Consider the following 16,118-nt stretch of genomic DNA (forward strand, 5'->3'; position numbering starts at 1 on the left):
TTAGAAGCTCTTACAGTGAATTTTTTCTACAGCCAGTCTTGTGCGTGGTACAGGTCGCTTTGAATATTTTCAACTTGTGGGCTATTTTCTGTACAGTTGGATGGTTAATTACAAATTTTTCTAACGTACTTAAATGCCTTGCCAGACTCATAAGTAATCACCATAGAATGCTTGCTAACGATTTTGTAATTGTGTACTCCTAATCTGACACACCCTTTGAGTATTTTTAGCTTTTTTAATTCAGAATAAATGCGGGATTCGCCTTAACTAAAAATCCCTTGTTTTCTGCCCAGGTAAAAGTAGCTTTACTTCTTTTCTTCAATTTTGATAAACTATTTAAATTCTTTGAAAGTTTTGGTCTTGTTCTAATTTATACTATCCACATGTCCACTTTATGTTAGATAAAATAATTAGGCGGTGGTTGGCTGTCGTAAAATTTCACTCTCCCTATAATTATAGGTCCAATTTAAGTTGTAGAGATGTGTATTGTAGGATTCACACATTCAGAAATGAATCATTAAAATAAATCAAGCAAATTGATAGGATGGAGAAATTTAGTGTTAAGGTTCTCTTTCTATTGCATAAGTTTACTCTTTGTCTACCTAAGGTTTTTGCAAGCTTAAAACATTTACAGCTTAATTTACTTCTTTGGCCTGAAAGCAGGTAGTGCTAACGATAACAGCGCATCCCTAACTACACAGAACAACAGAGATTATATTCAAAACTTTATTAATTTCAAACAGAGCTGATATGCATTTAAGAGATGTTGAAAACAGTAACTTCATCTAAGTGCAGGCCATAGCGTTACAGCTGTATATTTAAATGCAGAGAGCAGTGGGAGAGAAGCAACAGAGTCCACAGGCTTCTCAGTTTCTGTTCCAGTTGAGGGGGTTCTGGATCCCGCCTGCATGTCATCACCACAGCGCACATTCCTAAGGTAACTACTGCTGTATCGAAGCTGTCACAGTAAATCACAGGTCCTGCTGCTGTCATTTGCATAGAGTTGCATGTAAAGGCCTACAATGCCACATTTGTTTTGACACACTGACGGCTTTAATAAAAGATTGTTAATATTATTGTCATAATGTAATTTTTTAAAATTTCTATTTAAAAAAAACAAAACAACTCACAGTAAAATTACTTAAAGTTAGCAGAGAAACTTCACCCACTTTAAATTTATTATTATTATTATTATGACATCCTATAATTTGGCTAAATCTTTTATAAATGTTTCCAAAGTCACAGAACAACCCAGGCACAGTGAAAACTGGACTTGAAATATATCAATTTCTCCTACTGATGGGTGAAGTGAATCTGCAGAACAAATCAATCTCTATGTAACTTTTTTTTTTTTTTTGTAAAAAATGTTTTTACGTTTTGCTTTTTACAGAGAACTGAACAGCTCTATGAACTAGTGAACCGGAACTAAACAATAAAGATCAGTCAGCTTAAAAATAATAAGAAAAAAAAGATAAATAAATAAATAATGTATGATTTGGTTGCCAGCGGTGACGGCATCCAGTGGCGGTTAAGATATGGGCCACATGGGCAGTAACCCCGGGCGGAGTTAGACAGTGAGGTGCAGGAGGACCATAACAAATTATGATATGACTTTTTTATCTGTCAGATGCACCTTGAACTTTTTTTTTCTATTGTTTTTTAAATGTGAGTACACAATAGAGACCAAGTTACCTGCTTTTAGCACTGCCTTTTCCCCCAAAACCATAATCTCTGATAATTTCCTGCATTTTGGTTGGTTTTCAGGAGTTATGGTCGCAAATGATGTCAGTCAAACTGTGCCAATGCAAGACATCCTCTCATCATTTATTCCTCAGTTAGCTGGAGTTTTTATTTTTAGCTACGCCAAGCGAACAATCTGAAGAAATTTTCTCTTCACAAACTTGCAATGTATTGTTTATCATGGAAGCAGAAAATGTAACATAGAAGCTAACAAACCTGTTGCTAGTCAACAAAGGTTGTTATAGTGGGGGTGGTTGCTTGCCCAGGGCCCCATACATGCAACATCCGCCACTGATGGTCTCACATTTTTGTGCTGTTTGTTTTTGCTTTTCTTGTGTTGCACTTGCATGAACAATGTGAAAGACAAATCCAATCTGGATTACACATACACAAAAATATACATCTTCTTAAAGAGCCCAGAGTACCCCATTAAAATATTGCTTCAAGCTAGTATTTAAGTTCTTTTAGAAGCTCTTACAGTGAATTTTTTGAAGAAATTTTCTCTTCACTTTTTTTCTTTACAAAGCAATGAGGAAACCATCAGAAAATTACACTTCATTTTACAGTACTGTCTTATTTAGTTTACATGCACCCGTCTTCCAATTTCTAGAGTTAGTATAAGTATTTTTCAAGCCATTATTCTCTTACTATTACTTAAAATTGTACTTTGCAAGGTTTTGATCTCACCATAAAGCAAAACTCTGTTGGAAACTTCCCTGTCTCACAAAAGCTGCAACAATGAAACCATCACCTTCCTCTTTTTTCTTGTGCAATAGACTTGAACTATGAGCCCTCTGCTCAGCTTACTATCTGACATTTGCAACATCAATAAACCCAATAACATTTAGTTTATGGGTGCTTTCGTCTTTGTTCTAAATTAGAAATGCATTTTAATAAAATCAGTACAGTACTTGTGTTTTAAAAAAAACAAACAAACGCTATCCCTCCCAATATTACACACACAAAAACTGCTGGGTTATTTTTCTACAACCTTAAATGCTGCTGAATTAGTGCTGCTTAAACAGAACTTGGGTTATTTTATCCAAAAATTGGCTCAAAAAATTTGACTCAGGGAGGAAGATCGAAGAAGAAACTAGGAACTCTGCCATTCTCCATAGATTTTTTTAGAATAATCTGATTAGAGTTCACTGAACTTCTACCACAAGATTAAATAGGAATTTGTAAGATGAAAAAAAGATAATTTAGAACAATGTCTATATCTGTAGTGTAGATTATTGTCTTTAGTTTACAGTAGAGAACACATTCAGTCAATAAATATTACATTAGCCTTTTATCTGCTAAGTATTAGCATTAGCTATGTTCAACAACCACACTTTTACCAAACAATCAGTCACAAAGTCAATATAGACAAGATTTCTTCAACCAATTTTTGGGTAGTGTTGAATATAGGAGAAGGGCTGAGGGTTTCACATTAAAAACAGGCAAAAAGCTTAAGTTAATTCATACTCAAAAACACATTTTTACTGTTTTTCTCCTTTTTTCCCCTAACAGTGCCAATTTCCTTTCCTTCTATGCCAAATACATTATAAATTGAGTGATGAAATTATAACATTTTGGATGATCAAGAGATAATTCCATTACTGAAGACCTGGCAACAATGTTTTCGGTTGGAAAATTTAGGCCCAAGGCGAAAAACATTTTTTGCTCAATGGCTGGATCAGTCCATATTCAACCCAGGACAGACAGCATAAACTTTATTGAGTTGGCTTTAGCCCAGCAGATTTTACAGTGTAAGGAAGAAGTCTGTTTTCTCTCGAATCTACAGCAACTACTGCTTAGCCCAGTCAGGGTAAGCTTAATGGCATTAGCATAGCATGAAATTGGTTTGCAATTAATTTCAGCCCTGACACTACCAGTATTAGTATGAGAAGGTGCGTTTCTTAAAGTATATTTATATCTCTTTATATATATATTATATTTAAGCATTAGATCTAAAATATGGCCCATGTTGCACATGCTCCTATTGCATTAGGTATTTATTTGAAAAGCAGCATCCTCTGAATGGTATTCATTTATCTAGATATTGTGAGATTGTCTATCATTTTGATGTAAAAGCTTATTGTCTTGTAACAGTTAAGGGTTTAAACACTGTTTTTGCAATATCTAGCTATCCTACTAAATACTAAAGCTTTTATGCTTTAACAGGCACATGTGTTGTTTTCAAGCAAGGAGGAAATATGGCATGAAGAACTAGGCTGAATTCTACAATACGATATTTGCATTAAAACTGGTTAAAGCCCTCTTTCCTTCGCTAAAACTAAGCATAAGACTAATTTGTGTAGAAAAATACTGAATATCAACAGAATTATCTGTTTATGCATTATTCTTATGTGAGATTTGGTGTTTATTTTAAGGGGCTTCATTTCATCTGTAATTGTATTAAATTTTCTCAGCCTAAAGCAATTCAATTAACTTTTTTGTTTTGACTTTGGATGAAGAACAGTCAAATATTTTTTTAATGCCTAAAATGGCAGAAGCTACAGCCTGAGTGGATATTTGGTGGAAACAAACAGTGAGCAACTATGCTAAATGCCATACAACTTGATTTTCTTTTTACTTGTGTAGCTACACATTTTCATAACTTGCACCAGTTCTTAGTGACAAAATGAAAACATCATTTGTTTTTGTTGCTATTTGAATAATTTAAAGAAAAAAAGGGGGAATTCATTGTGTAAAACATCTCCAAACTGTTTCTGAATAAAGACATTGTAGATGCTGGAGGGAAATTCTTACTTCAGTCAAATCTTATTGCACAAGTAAGATATGTTCTTATACCTAAGGAAGAGTAAAGAGCAATTATGTTGTATGTCAACATAATTGCCATACATTATAAGTTAGAGCAATGGCTCTGTGGCAGAAATTTGAACTGAGTAGTAGCACAAAAACAGGTGTATTAATGAGGGCTGCATTCCAAAAACTCAAAAATTTAGAAAATAAAACCCAGATTTTGGATCGGATTGTGTCCATGATACTTCTGTGGAATCAGCGGTATGTGCACAGAGTGCTGTGCCTAATTAAAATTCAGGATGCAAAGGGTGGTGTGCTTGACAGTCCACAGTGCTCAGTAAAAAAAAAAAAAAATGCTGCTAATAGGCTCATAAAAATGCGTATGCTGTTTACTCTTTACACCATGGCTGAAACTGATGTTAGAGATTCGGAAACCTCTAATAATGGTAAGGAAAACATGCAGATTGTCTGAAAACATTGTATTCTACTCTTAAAACATAAAAAATCTTTGGAAAATAGTTTTTGCAAAGTTGTCATGGTTCCGTGACATTGAAAAGTGTTGAAGGAAATGGAAAATCCTAGAGCGGCCTTCATTTAGTGGAAAAGGGGCATTAATACACCTGTGTGCTTGTCCCACGTCAGGCATTTTTAAAATTATGAAATAGGTCTGTTAGATCTGATTTTATTTTTCCTCTACAAATTAATTTCAGGTATACTTTAGAATTACTTGCTGTAATGCTTTGTTGCTTAGCTATTCGTCCTAAATAAGTTAGTTTGAATTAATCACAATTATAACTTAAGCAATGAACAACATAATTGTGTCAAACTTGTATACATTCAATATTTGCACAATCTTAAGTTGTATATCATTTGCACAGTTACCACTTATAGCACATTTGGTATCATTATGTGCAAATGTATGTTTTCTCATTCAAACCTCATGACCAGAGTTATTAAATTAGACACAATGACCCGTCAACACATTTGCATTTAGAAGTCTCAGCAAATATGATCTAAATCTGAGTCATGTTTAAGTTTTACATGGCCCACGCCTCATTTCTTTTTTGGCGTTGGTTTGGAATCAGCTTTGGATCCTGAGAGGCCGTTCTCAGTGTTGTCGATCCCTGAAGAAGAGACAAGGCACTCCTTACTGCGGTGGGGAGAAGCGAAAAAGGAGGTCGCGTTAGAGCGGCAGAAGAAATCAAAGCACCTCAAAGACAAACTTGCAGCTTTAAGAAAACAACTACAGCATGTGTACGGCTCAAACGGAAATGCCACCGAGCAGCGGTGGTGGCATGTGATGAAACAATACGAAACATTTGCACTATCATTAGAAAATGCCAGGAACTGAGAACTCACTTTTTCTCCTCGAGTTTGGCAAGAACAAAGAGAGTGAAGTTCTTGAGCAACATAAAGGCCATCAGGAACGCAATGGCTCCACCTACAGCTGAGGCTATAATGATGGTCAGCGTGTTGTCCACCACCCTTACTGCAGATATTGAGCAACAGAGAAAGAAATCATTTAAAAACATTTGAATAGATTATTTATATCTGTGTCATAACAAAGACATACTCAGAAAAATGGAAAGGGATGATTCAATCAGAATATCTTTTTTTATTTACATTCCTTAAAGTCTTAAATTCTTCTTGCTTACCATTTCAATTACATGTGTTACTATTCCCTGTGTATTATAAACACAACTTATTATTTTCTCCAGCCTGATTCCATTTGTCATCGATGTGGCCCACTTTACTTTATCTCCAGATAATAAATGCATGTTCTGGTTTACTTTTACCTGAGTATGCATATTACTGAAGCATCAACAGAGCCCAGTCGAGATGCTCCATTTCTGTAAATTGGCCAATTTCAGGTTATTTTCTTGTGATAAACTAAATGTAGATAAGACTTAACAGTAACAATCAAGACAAATGGAGCAGCAGGATGGAAAACTAAAACTAAAACTGATAGATCTCGTAATATGTGGGTAAATTAGGCAGTAGTTAAAATGAATTACCAGCCAGGAGATTTACAAAAATAAAAGTTACACCTGTATATTATTTAGTATCAATACAAAAACTCTGACAAACAGATGGCAGCTGAGACGCCCAGGGTAACTTTGGGAGAGCTGCAGAGATCCACAGCGTAGATGATGCAATCCATGAACAGGATACTAATATGCATTTTAAGCAAGAAAAGATGTGAAAGAAATCCTGTTTTAATTTCACCACAAGCCATTTAGAGCAGTCGTCCCCAACCGGTACCGGGCAGCACAATAAATAATTAAATATTTCCGTTTTATGCACTGAGTCTGGAGGATCTTTTATTTTGAGAATCCTTTAACCGGATTCTCTCGGTTACGTCTTGCGCGCCAACGTTGATCCCACAAGCAGCAAAATGAGTAAGAAACAGATCAGATTCTTTGGAAAGTTTCTTTGCGAAGGGGAAAAGAGAAGAGACAGGAGAATGGATTTATCCCGGTAGGTTATTCCCACATTCCAAGCTCTGCATGATCTGGTGACCGGATGTTAATGAGGCAACGAAGCTTCAAACTGCTTCGCTACGTAGAGACCAGGCACCCTGTGCATAAGCAACACTTCCGGTGTCATTGTCTCCCATCACTCCCAGTTGGGACCAGCTCCTAGCAGAGAAACAAGCGCATTGATTTGTCGTTATCGTGAGATAAAATTTTCATGAAAGTAAAATGTTCGTTTTTGTGGCGCATCTGTATCTTATTTTGAAGGGATATGTTAACGTTACCATAGCGACCAGAGTCAGAGAGCGTTAGGCCAGCGGTCGAGACGAGTAGAGCTTGTGAGTCTTAAGTCTGGTTCACACTGCACTTTTTAAGAATTGTCGGCTAATTTAGAGAACAGCAAACATAGGGAAGAAGAAGCTGGTCTGGTATAAATATGGCCTGTGTTTGGATATTTTAACTGTAGACTGTGTATTTTCTTATAGCCTCTGCATGTAATCGTTAATTACCAGGTAAAATATAGCAGAGTGTCTGCCATACATCAACAATGTGGTGCAACCTGGAGCCTTGCTCCAACTACAGGAATGTAAAGGTCAAGTTGAGGAAGGACGATAGGGGAGAGTGGATATTTTAACTTTAGAAGAATCATAGAAAATATGAATCATATGACAAAACATTTGAAGAGTTAGCCATCCTGCAAAGAAGAGAGCCTCACTGCATGAGAGGAAGGCACATTTAGGTTAAAAATTTATGTTTTTCTTTTCAAAGTTTCTATGAAACACATTGAAGTCTGACGCTGTAGCAAAATGTAAAAAAAAAAAAAAAAGTTTGGCAAGTATGAAACTTTTCTAAATCACTATATACCAGCAAGAAATGTTGAAGTCTTACATTCATTCACAACAATAAGGTGGAAAACTGTACTGTGGTTCTTGTTCTTCTCTTTGGGATTGCGCCCAAAACACGTGTACAGGCCTCCGTCCTCGAAGGTGATGTTCCATATCAAGATGGAGATGTTGTTTTTGTGGTTCTTTCCAATAAACTCCACTCTCTCTCTGAATATTTTCACATCAGGTTCCACGTCCTCTGTTGGTATCACAGCTTCACACACCTGATGGAGTCAGCAAGCCGTCAATCGAGCAACAAACTCAACCGTCGAGTTAGCAGATGCTCAATGGAAGTAAGAAGGATTTTACCTTTTGCATTGTGCCATTATCATTGTATTGCCAGTTAAAGTACAGGTCTTTGATGCCAATGCAGCTGGCATATGTGCAAGGCAACATGACCGTGCTGCCGTTCACTGCTTCCAGGAAGGGAACTTTTCCCACTGACATCTCCAGGCCCCGAGCAGACCAAACACCTGGGACAGCAAAGAGATATTGGTGAGATAACATGACGAAACATGTAAGGCGTTTGGTCTTCAGCAGCAACACTGACTGTGACCTTCAGAAAAAAACCAAGCTGACTTTTGTTTGTGCCTGCTTATTTTTTATTTTTTTTTAAACCGAACCAGTTTTCTGGATGTCTTTGTTTAAATTTATTTTAAATTCAGTGAGCCATTTTGATGAAAATAATCTAGAAGTTTGAGCCACATTGTCACCATATTTCTAGGGCTTATATAAAGAGACAAAAGTATAAGCATGTGAGGACTGCAGCAACACTTAAGGAATTAAAATAGCAAATTTAAAGACAGACTAAAACATTTTGACTTTGTCAGTTAATAAAGCTGGTTTCTCAGCACAGCAAGAACTGATAACCTCACTATAAAAACAATATGCAGCATTCTTTTTAACTAAAGATTCTAAATGTAAAACTTGGTTTTTGTTCTTTGTTTTGCTACAAACAACAAATTGTAGCAATTTCATAGTTCTCTAAGCCTATGCAAGAAATAAGTCAATATTGGTTTAATAGTGCTCGCTGTAGGTTCATGAAGGTGTTTCAAGTGTTATTGGGCGTTCTTTTTGCTGGAAATATTGATTCCCTTGGCAGCTAGTTGCTGTAGGACAAATCTAAAAAAAACAAAATCACAAGAGGTACGGAGTGTCCAACCCATAAAACCGAAAAGTTGCATTGTTACACTTGTACCAATATTTATAACTTTTACAACATCTTAAAGTGTGTCCTTTTAGTCAATGTTTGGACATGCTTTTGATTAAGCTTGTTTGTCCTCTGACAAACTGCTGAAGGGAAGTTATTTTATAATCAAATGCAAAGTCTGTGTCTGATATTATTGCTGGGATTCATTCAGATTTTATTCTCAAACTACTTTCATTACAATTCATGTCTGTGAAAGACGTACTAGTGATGAAACATTTGATTTACAGAACTCTCTATAGCATTCTGCTACTTTAACATCTCCTATTCACATTCATGAACTTGAAGCCTCAGTAACAGGACACCAGCATGTCCTTGCTGTGACATTACTGTCAGTAAAGGATTCAGTCTGCTTGTGCTTGAAAGGTGTAACTCTACACTAGACATCATCAGGGTCAGGCAGCTCCAGGAAGTAGCAGTGATTTACTGCTGCCTTCATGAAAGTACAACAAATAATAGTAAAGAAACAGAAAACAGAAAAAAAGTGATGTGAAGAGCAAGTTGTTTTTATTTTTTATTTTTTCATATTAACATGGGTTCCACTTTAACATTTAGTTCCCAGCTTTGAGTACGCAGCAGTGGGATCACAGACTGAACGTCTGAACCAAGGAGCAGCCACAACATCCCCTGCACTGTTTCCAGCGATCCTGAGATTCTGCCCTGTGTTTTGTGTTCCCGGGTTACACAAACAGCACGGTCAAGGTCAGCGCCAGCCAAACACCACTGCAGCATGTAGGAAAAGTACAGCTAGGGCAGCCAAAGGAAGTGGCTGGGAAGAACATCTTGTTATCGGTTATTTCATTTAAATACACCTGTGAAATCTTTTTTTTTTTTTTCCAGTTATCTGTGTGACACATTAGTTTCAGTATTTTTGTCCACCATAAGCTGCGAAGTTTATAATACTGCCAATATTTAGGCATGTAGCAAAAAAAAATCAGCAACATACTTCCTCTCTTTTTTTTGGGTCAGACTGCTCCTGTGCCTAAAGTCATAGTTAGAACAAAAAAGAAAACTCTGGATGAATAGAAGAAAGGTTATGCTGTAGGAAGACATTTTTGCTGCTGCAGTAACAGTTTCTACTCCTACCTCAGCCTCTCTGCACTTCTTGGACTCTGAATTAACGAGGCCTTTTAAAATCAGCAGACTGCTGAGCTAGCATGCGCTCATGCTGCGCAAAATCATTTCAACTTTCACGTAGACACACTGGTTGTTCTGAAATACAAACTAATGAAGTTGTTAGGATCCTGCGATGTTTCCAGTTTTGGTTATTTGGTTCTAGTTTCATTATTATTCTCTGTTCCTCAGCCTCTTTATTTGATTAGATCTGTTTTATCTCAGATCAGTTCATCCTCACAGTATTTAAATCTTTATCCTGCTGACGATCCTTGCTAGTTCCTCCTGTCAAATCTTGTCTAGTTATCTCCCTGCTTGCTTTTTGTTCCTGGTTCCTGTTTTTGTTCTGCTCTGGCTCCCTATGCTTTTTGTAAGATTTCAGTTTTATTATTGAAACATTCAATCCATGCTCCCAGCTCCTGTCTGCATTTTGGTCCATCCACAAACTCACAATTCATGACAGAAGTGGTGTTAGCCATGAAAGATCTTGCCAAATGAGGCTCCTGCCACACTATTCAGACATGCTAAATGGAAGAGACAAATTTTATTTCCTGCTTTATCATTTACCTGTGATGTGATGTTGTTTTGAAGCATTTTGGTCAGCGGAGGTTGTTGTAAATGTGCTATATAAATAAACTTTGACTTTGTCTTTGGCTGACAATAAAGCAAACTGCTTGATTTGCTTCCTGATTATTTCAGCTGGTAATCCTCAGGCAGCAAGCTGGTTCTTTAAAGTCAATGCTTTCTCCTATAAATAATTAAATCTCACTTACTCACACAACTTGGCTCGCTGAGTTTTTTTTTATTTTTCAGGTTTCCAGATATCGTCTTTTTTTCCCATCTTTGTCTTTTTAAATATAACAATACAAGCAAAAAAAAACAAAAAGTGCTGCCCTAGTTTCTGGCCTACATGACGAATATACTCCTTTTTAAAAATTCACTGGTAAATTAGGAGAAAATCAGGTTGCAAAAGTACAGCTTTTATTTTCATTTAGATAAAAGGTAATAAAAAAGCTTCGCATTTAACACAGAATCCTGTAAAAGAAACTTCCTTCTTTTTCTGTTTTGTCACATCTAAATGTTTTTAATAATTTAAAAAAAACATTAATATCAGGCAAAGATTACTCTGATACAAATAGCAGTTCTCAAAAAATCTTAGAATATTTCAGCTGTGATGGGAAAAACATTTTGGTTCAACTTAACCAGCCACACAATGTCAGTAATATTAGGTAATTACCCAGCCAGAACCTGTCTAACAACATGAAGTAAGCGTTAAGATATCAAAAAGCAACAAGACATGCCACAAATTAAAGACATACAAAAGCACATATAAAAAAAGTTAATAGTTACAAACACAAGGTTTCCCCCAGAAAACTTGCTAAGCCTGGTGGTTGGTGCTAGGGCAGTCATACATCCAGCGGCCCGTCGTGTTTTTGAGTTAAAAATGTTTGAAGTTGACAAGAAATTTTAAAGTATCACTTGATAATTATGTGTTATTCAAAGATTGGAAGAATAATACCTGAACACCAACTATAATGTCCTAAAATGTGCAAACATTTAAAAAAGACTTAAATAAATAAGCAATTCTTAGCCTGGTGGGGGCACAAGTAAAGCCTGGTGGCCCGCCAGGCTTATAATACACTGGGGGAAACCCTGAAACATATTTCTATGCCTGTGGCACTTCAGTATAACAAAGTAAGACTTATTATCCACAAACATGGAACAACTGTGATCACCAGGTCTACCTGCCTCAGTTAATGTCATTTCTCCTGATTCAACAATAAGGATTAAAAATAATCGGGCAAAGATGGCGTCCAGGAAAAATCAAAGCTGACCTGTGAGAAAACACATGCCTGCCTCACACTAATCCAAAACATCTTGAAATATTTTTATAAATATTCTGCAGAGTAATGAGAACAATTGGTATGCTGGTTTCACTAAAAAAAATAAAACACAACAGTTTAGCAATTCAGAGAAAATCATCCTATATGAATATCGCCCTGGTTGAAAACAGTGATAGTGTGGTCCTCTGGGCTCCTTTACTGCTTCATTATGGTTCTGGAGTGGCCTAATGAAAGTTTGTACTGAAATCTAATTAAAATGCTGTGACATAAAGTTAAAAAAAACAATTAAAAAAACATAGTCTGTGCTCTAAAACCTCCATAGTGGTTGAATATTTTTAAATTTAAAAGAAAATTTGGCCAAAAAACCCATTGCCATTTATTACAAACACTTGTCATCCTTGGTGACAAAAATTAACAATTAGCATTGGGGAGTAATTACTTTTACACATAGGATCAGATAGGTCTCCTGTATCCACTAGGTTTATATTTATATATAACACAATGAATATCCAAATAAAGATCTAACTTTGTTGTGCTGCTTATCCACCTGCATGTGTTAAATTCTGGTGCACAGTTTTTTTGTTGTTGTTGTTGTTGCAGGTGGCCTGTAAAAAAAATAACTCCTTTTTGTTGTTATATAATAAAGTAACAAAAAGTCCCTTACTCATCTCTAATTAAATTTACTGAACTGAAAAGACCGGACAACATAATTACAGGCTGTTTTATTAGTGATTCATGTGTGCTGCAGTTCAGGAGGCTTAGAGACATGATTTTCAAGATAATGTGTGCAAAGGTGGGTCAGATAAGCCGCCCGTTAGCATTTTTCTAAATGACCTGATTAAAAATATATATATTCATCTCCAGACTATAACACAACTGTAAGGCAAACCTGTATGGGAAAGCATCTGACCTATATGCGAAATTCCCTGCAACAACACGACAGCAACATCCTCTGCTGCAAAAATCAGAACAAACTGTGAGAGAGCAGGCCAGGAGTGCATGATACAGCCTTCCTATAGCAGCAGGATCACCTTACTTAACTGAGATTGCCTTCTTTTTATACAGAGTCACAAACTAAGCCAGTAGGAATTGAATTTAATCTAATATACCAGAGGTAACATTTAAAGCATAAATGCTGATTTAATTTTAAACTGAAGATTTTGTTTCTTGTTTGTTTTTGTAAAATGTTCGGGTTATTTCCTCTTTAGTTATTCATCCTTTGGAGATTTTTCTGTCATGGAAGAATTTGATGCAGCAGCATGTCTCGTGAAAATGCCTGTAGGTAATGTATAAAAGACCACAAGTAGCTTTAATGCCTAATTATTAACACTATAACACTGTGTCTTGAATGACAAGTTGAGGCAAGAACTCTAAAGCATTAGGAGATTCCTTGAACACCAAAATTAGATAAAAACATATGGAAATAAATATATGTTTATATATGCTTATATAAATATAAGCATATATTTATTTTATGTATATATATATCACATAGAAAGAAAAGTCAAGAGATTAAAGGCTGACTTTACCAAGCAGCAAAGTGAAGGCTGCATATTGAGAGCCCAGCTTGGCGCGTTCGACCCCAGTCCACCGAACTTCCATGGCAGCTGGCCCCAGCTCACTTTGATACTGTTTTCCAGATGTGTAGGATCAATTTTGGAGGCTGGAATCCCCCCCAAAAAGTGCTGCTATCGTCTTGAAGTCTCTTGGAAACCTTCAAATGCACTCATGTGGAAAACGCTGCTGCAGTTTAGACGGAGGGCAGCAGAGGAAGAAGAGAAATGGGTGAGGAGAGGTGGAAGAAATTAAAAAGATTTGTCAGTGCACTGTCAAAACTTTTTCTGCATCACAAAAAAAAAAAAGCAAAACACTAATCAATGAATTAAAAGCTACTTTTGTAAAAAAAAAAAAAAACCTAAAAGAACATACAGTACAGTTCTTTTTGCCTACCTGCTCCTGTGGCCCGGCGGCTGGCTTCACAGCTGAGTCAGTGTGGGACGGGACGGAAGCAGAGCGGCAAACTCTCACTGCGCAGAGTCAGGGTTCACACAAGGAGATTCTGCCAGCCAGCACTTTCACTGCAGAGACAGCCACATTGCAGCGCCAGCCAGGAGGAGAGACAACCGGCTGGGAGACGGAGAGGGAGACGAGCAGGAAGGCAAACAGCAACGCAGACACACAGAGGGAACACAGTGTTTCAGCCCCACTCAGCAGAACCCCAGCAAGCTGAATTCTTCCCAGGGTCGTCCCTCCAGATGTTTCACAACTTGTCTTTCTTTTTTTTTTTTTTGCTTGTCATCTCTTGCTGGCTGCATGCCAGACCTCCTCACTTCTATTTGCCCCACTTGGTCACCTGCCTCCACATTCGTCTCATAGCTTGTTCCTCCCTCCCCATACTGCTCCCACCCACTGCCTCCAAACCCTCCTCCCCATTGTTAGGTTTGGGGTGTGTGTGTGTGTACAAACTCAGGCACCCTTGGCTGAGCGTTCTGAAGATCAGAGGAAAGTTCTGCAGTGCTGGCTGAGGAGGAGGGTGTGTGATATTGCTTCAGGGCCTGGGCTGGGACGCACCGCCATTCATAAATATGGCGGCTTTCATTCTTATTTTAGCTGGAGAGAATTACAGCAAAAGAGTAAAAACAGTAGATACTTAGTTTTCCCCTTGCATGATGCAGACTTTCTTTTGAGAACACTTTTGTTTGTCTGCAGCTTGTTACATTTTATAAATGATAAAAAGTATTTTTTGAGTCATTGGTATCAGTTAATTATGCCAGGACAGCTCCTTTTCCAATTTGGTAAATCCACCATTCTTTCAGTTAACAACATCTGAATATTGATAGAATACTGATTTACTGATCAATTCAAAGATAGGATTCTGTGAAAGTAAACATTGGGAAACGTTTCAATTGGAAATATGGACGTGACTTTGGCTTTTATTTTAGTCGAGGGATGGCCTTTACTGAGAAAAGTTATGGATTTGTTTGCAACTTAGTCTAAATCTACTTCACATTTATAGAATACCTTCAAAATTGTCAGTGCTTTGCAAAAGCTTCCATATATGTTTTTCTTAGTAATTTTTGGTTGACATATTTGTTTTGCATTCAGCATAAATAAAAATCTTAAAAAGATTGTATACACATTTTTTTTTCCTTTGACAAGGCTATCCATATAATCTAAAAGAAAAGATACATGAGGAGCAGATTATAAAATGTTTCATTCCACATGGTTTCTCCTGGATTTGAGGTTTCTCTGCCAGTCTGAGTCTCTTCTCTAACAGCTCACAGTAAACTTTTCCAGGAAGGCTGAGAAATGTGACACCCATACATAGCTTGAGATGATCCCCATTTCCAGTTTCTGAGTCACTGAACAGTTTTCAAGGAATCAAACAAAAATCTCTCTAAAATGGCCTCTTAAAATTCCTGAGTTGTCATTTCCAAAAATGTACAACATTCTTTGGTAATGTGGGACTTAAAGCTGCAGTAGGCAACTTTTTTTATGTTAAATGTTTTTTTGGTTTTTTTTTTTTACATATTTGTATGGTATTTGACAGATAATCTATGACAAGATCAATCTCCTCCACCTCTTCCCTGAACTACTATTGCCATTTGAAAAAATGAACAGCTTCTGACAAAAAACAACCAATCAGGGCCAGGAGGAGTCTCTTAGCGCTGTCAATCAACCTCATGTTTTTGCTGTTCAACGTGCTAATGGTGGAGAAACAGCTTACCATTACAGGAAAATCATTTATCTGACGTCATCGGTGGTCATGCTGATTAGCTTGAGCGTTCACAACAAGCTCTGCGAGCTGCAACACCTTAGAGTGCAAAAGAGGATGAGCTGCGCCACACATGATTGTGATTGACAACGCTAGGACCCGCCTCTTGGCTCTGATTGATCGTTTCAGGTTAGCACTGGGAGAAGGCAGAGGATCTCAAATTTAAAAATACATATCTATGTCTCATATCATACAATCACAACATATTAGCAGTTTCAATAAATATGTACAAACAATATTTTTTTTATAAATGTTAAACACTGCAGCTTTAAATCCCCAAACGGCTACTGTTCCTCCAGAGTGAAAGAAACTGGTTGAGGGGGTTTGTGGATG

At 36.9% G+C, this 16,118-nt stretch overlaps 1 protein-coding gene across 2 annotated transcripts; it reads right to left on the bottom strand.

Annotated features, from left to right (window-relative positions):
- Positions 1–712: 712 nt before the first annotated feature.
- On the bottom strand, positions 713–14,358 carry LOC102232121 (sodium channel subunit beta-4-like). 2 transcript variants are annotated; one of them, XM_005806656.2, is made up of 6 exons: positions 13,961–14,358; positions 13,540–13,750; positions 8,156–8,319; positions 7,851–8,070; positions 5,848–5,977; positions 713–5,638 (listed from the first exon to the last, which is right to left on the bottom strand). In XM_005806656.2, exons 2-6 carry the CDS (start codon positions 13,610–13,612, stop codon positions 5,542–5,544), a joined length of 684 nt encoding a protein of 227 aa, XP_005806713.1. In that variant the 5' UTR covers positions 13,613–13,750; positions 13,961–14,358; the 3' UTR covers positions 713–5,541. The 2 variants fall into 2 exon arrangements, with proteins under 2 accessions (XP_005806713.1, XP_023197489.1); XM_023341721.1 differs by having other exon boundaries at positions 13,540–13,753.
- Between the last annotated feature and the right edge of the window lie 1,760 nt (positions 14,359–16,118).

This window comes from Xiphophorus maculatus, chromosome 11, assembly GCF_002775205.1.
Source record: "Xiphophorus maculatus strain JP 163 A chromosome 11, X_maculatus-5.0-male, whole genome shotgun sequence".
In the NCBI taxonomy this organism is placed as follows: Eukaryota; Metazoa; Chordata; class Actinopteri; order Cyprinodontiformes; family Poeciliidae; genus Xiphophorus; species Xiphophorus maculatus.